The following is a 2,500-nucleotide window of genomic DNA, read 5'->3' on the forward strand; positions in this document are numbered from 1 at the left end:
TTTGTTTACAATCTTTAGTTATCAAAGAGTCAGTTAATAAGCTTCATCACATACTTGATGTACAACTTCCAACAATGGGTGAAAAAGCAAACTAAACTAAAAAAAAAAAATGCTATTCATTTAAAATCCTTTAATTATTTTATAACAAAAGTAAAATGTATCTCATTCTCTTTCTATAAAATTCTTCCTGATATTCTGTAGATACCTACATTTGAAATTATACTAGAGAAGCATTGTAAGGGGGGGGGGGGGGCACATTGTATAAAGAGCTGCAACAAAGTGTGAAAATTAAGGAGCATTCTTTTTTTAATTATCATTATCATTATTACTTACTCCACTATTGTGGGATTGTGTCTGCTGAGGCTGTTTGACTTGGACAGTGCGAACTTGCTGAGGGACAGTAGCTGGCTGGGTCACCACTATCTGTTGTCTGAGAGCACCACCTAGCTGTGCTGCATTAACTACAACTGGTTTGTTGCTGTTGCTGTTCCCAAGGCCTGACATAGTTGTCACTACTTGTCCTCCAGATGTTATGATGCGGTTGTTCATTGACCCCAAAGATAGTGAATTCTGTAGTGCAAAAAATGGGTAAATAAAGAGAGAGATAAATAAAACAAATATGATGATGATGATGATGATGATGAAGCAGACTACAACAAGAAGAGATTGACTTTCTGGCCCCTGGTATCTGCATCCCAACTTGCATTATCATGGTTCAGACATATAACATGATATCATTGATTCCGTGGTTAGTGAATCCAGGCCTCAATCCTATGCCTCAGAGTAATAATGCATTTTGCAAGAAGTCCTTGAAACAGATAATGGCGCACAGTTGGCAGACCATGTGGCCATACAATGACTTCACTAAGAGACTGGTTAAAAGAGCTGTTACTTACACAATCTGGACCCACCAACTCATAATACAGAGATTCAGGTCGACTCCCTGAATATAAGCCCACCCATCAGGATGTCTCCTCTAGAGAAAACTATATTCTTAATTTGAACACTGATGAATGCCATGTAAATTGGACTCTATTCTTCTTGTTTTTGACCAACTGTTCTAGTACATTCATCTGTATCTTGTTAAAAGCATATAAATATATATGTATGTATATATATATATATATATATATATATATATATATATATATATAAAGTTAATAGACAAACCTGGTTTTGTTGAAGCACCACAAACTGACCAAGGCTGCTCTTGATAACCTGAGGGGTTTCTGTGACAATTTGGTGGGTTGTGGTATCTCCACCTGTAGAAGCAAGCAGGGCTGCAGTGCCCGACTCCCCACCAGCTGACAACTCCTCCCCTGTCATGGTAATCAGCTCTCCTCCTTGCTGGAGCATGTCCATGTCACCTGTTGTTATGCCACTTTTTTAAATCACATATCAAAGCAAATATATATAATATTTGGCTGTATCACAAACAAATATCAATAATGGCCAAAATATATGCATATAAGGATTTTAAAAAGTCATAAAGGGATGGTTGAGATAAAAGCAAAGAAAACAAATACGAATATATTTCTTTAAACATGTATATATATACATGTAAATATAGGTATGGAAGTGTCATGTACTTATGCATTCTGTGAATAAGAAGTTACCATAAAGTGCATCATTGCAAAAAATAAGGCAGTCCATACAAATTGTACAATCTGAAGAATCCATGCTCCCTAAATAGTGGCAAAAGCCTATCCTAACTCACCAATGACTTGTGTGTGCTCTGAGAGTGCATCCACCTCCATTGGCTGGTGGTGTGCCTGGTGGTGAGTGTGAGCATCCAGCTGTTGTGAATCATCCACTCCTCCACCTCCAGCCACCTCCACAATATTTCCCACGGCCACTCCATCTGATATGAGTACGCCACTTGTGTCTACAACCTATGGATAGGAAGTAAGTTAATAGAAGTATGCCAAACTTTATCTTTACAATGGACTTTAGCTATTAGAAAAGAAAACTGATCTTCCTTTTTCCTTTTTGTTAAAGGTATCCATGAATTAAGAAATGGTTGAAATATTCAATGAAAATTCACACAAATGGTATATATAGTTGTAAGGTTGCAATAGTTCATAAAAGAAAGTAGATAAAGCCAAAATTTGCAATATAAGAATGTATTAAACTATCTCTCGCATATGTCTGTGAAGCACAGATTACTAATTGTCTGCAATAACTTCAATAATAATAATAATAACTTCAATAACAATAACAATCTGGAAAGTGATAATTTTCTAAAAAATTCAATTATTACTATTTTGAAGGCACCAAATCCTACTTCTCAGAAGAAAAAAACACAAACATTATAGACTAACATGTGCTTCCGTGGCTTCATGGAGAGCTTCAAGATCTGCAGGCTGGATGTTGAAGCCAACTAGAGTTTCCAGATCCTGCTGTGTCAGCTGGCTTGACAGCTCTCCCAAGGCTGATGCATCAATGAACACTGTATTGCCTCCCTCACCCACATCTTTATCTGCAATCAAAAAAGATGTTG

The 2,500-nt window shown here is 36.8% G+C and overlaps 1 protein-coding gene across 3 annotated transcripts in view; it reads right to left on the reverse strand.

The window, feature by feature from the left end:
- The window catches only part of LOC125042594 (protein lin-54 homolog), a 25,160-nt gene that overhangs the window by 13,742 nt on the left and 8,918 nt on the right, over positions 1-2,500 (reverse strand). For all 3 annotated transcript variants that reach the window (XM_047638333.1, XM_047638334.1, XM_047638332.1), the window contains exons 2-5: positions 2,322-2,479; positions 1,718-1,892; positions 1,171-1,367; positions 334-570 (exon numbers count right to left, since the gene is read on the reverse strand). In XM_047638333.1, coding sequence (XP_047494289.1) covers positions 334-570; positions 1,171-1,367; positions 1,718-1,892; positions 2,322-2,479 — 767 coding nt within the window. The remainder of the gene's footprint in view (positions 1-333; positions 571-1,170; positions 1,368-1,717; positions 1,893-2,321; positions 2,480-2,500) is intronic.

The sequence above is a fragment of the Penaeus chinensis genome, chromosome 32, assembly GCF_019202785.1.
Source record: "Penaeus chinensis breed Huanghai No. 1 chromosome 32, ASM1920278v2, whole genome shotgun sequence".
Lineage (NCBI taxonomy): Eukaryota > Metazoa > Arthropoda > Malacostraca > Decapoda > Penaeidae > Penaeus > Penaeus chinensis.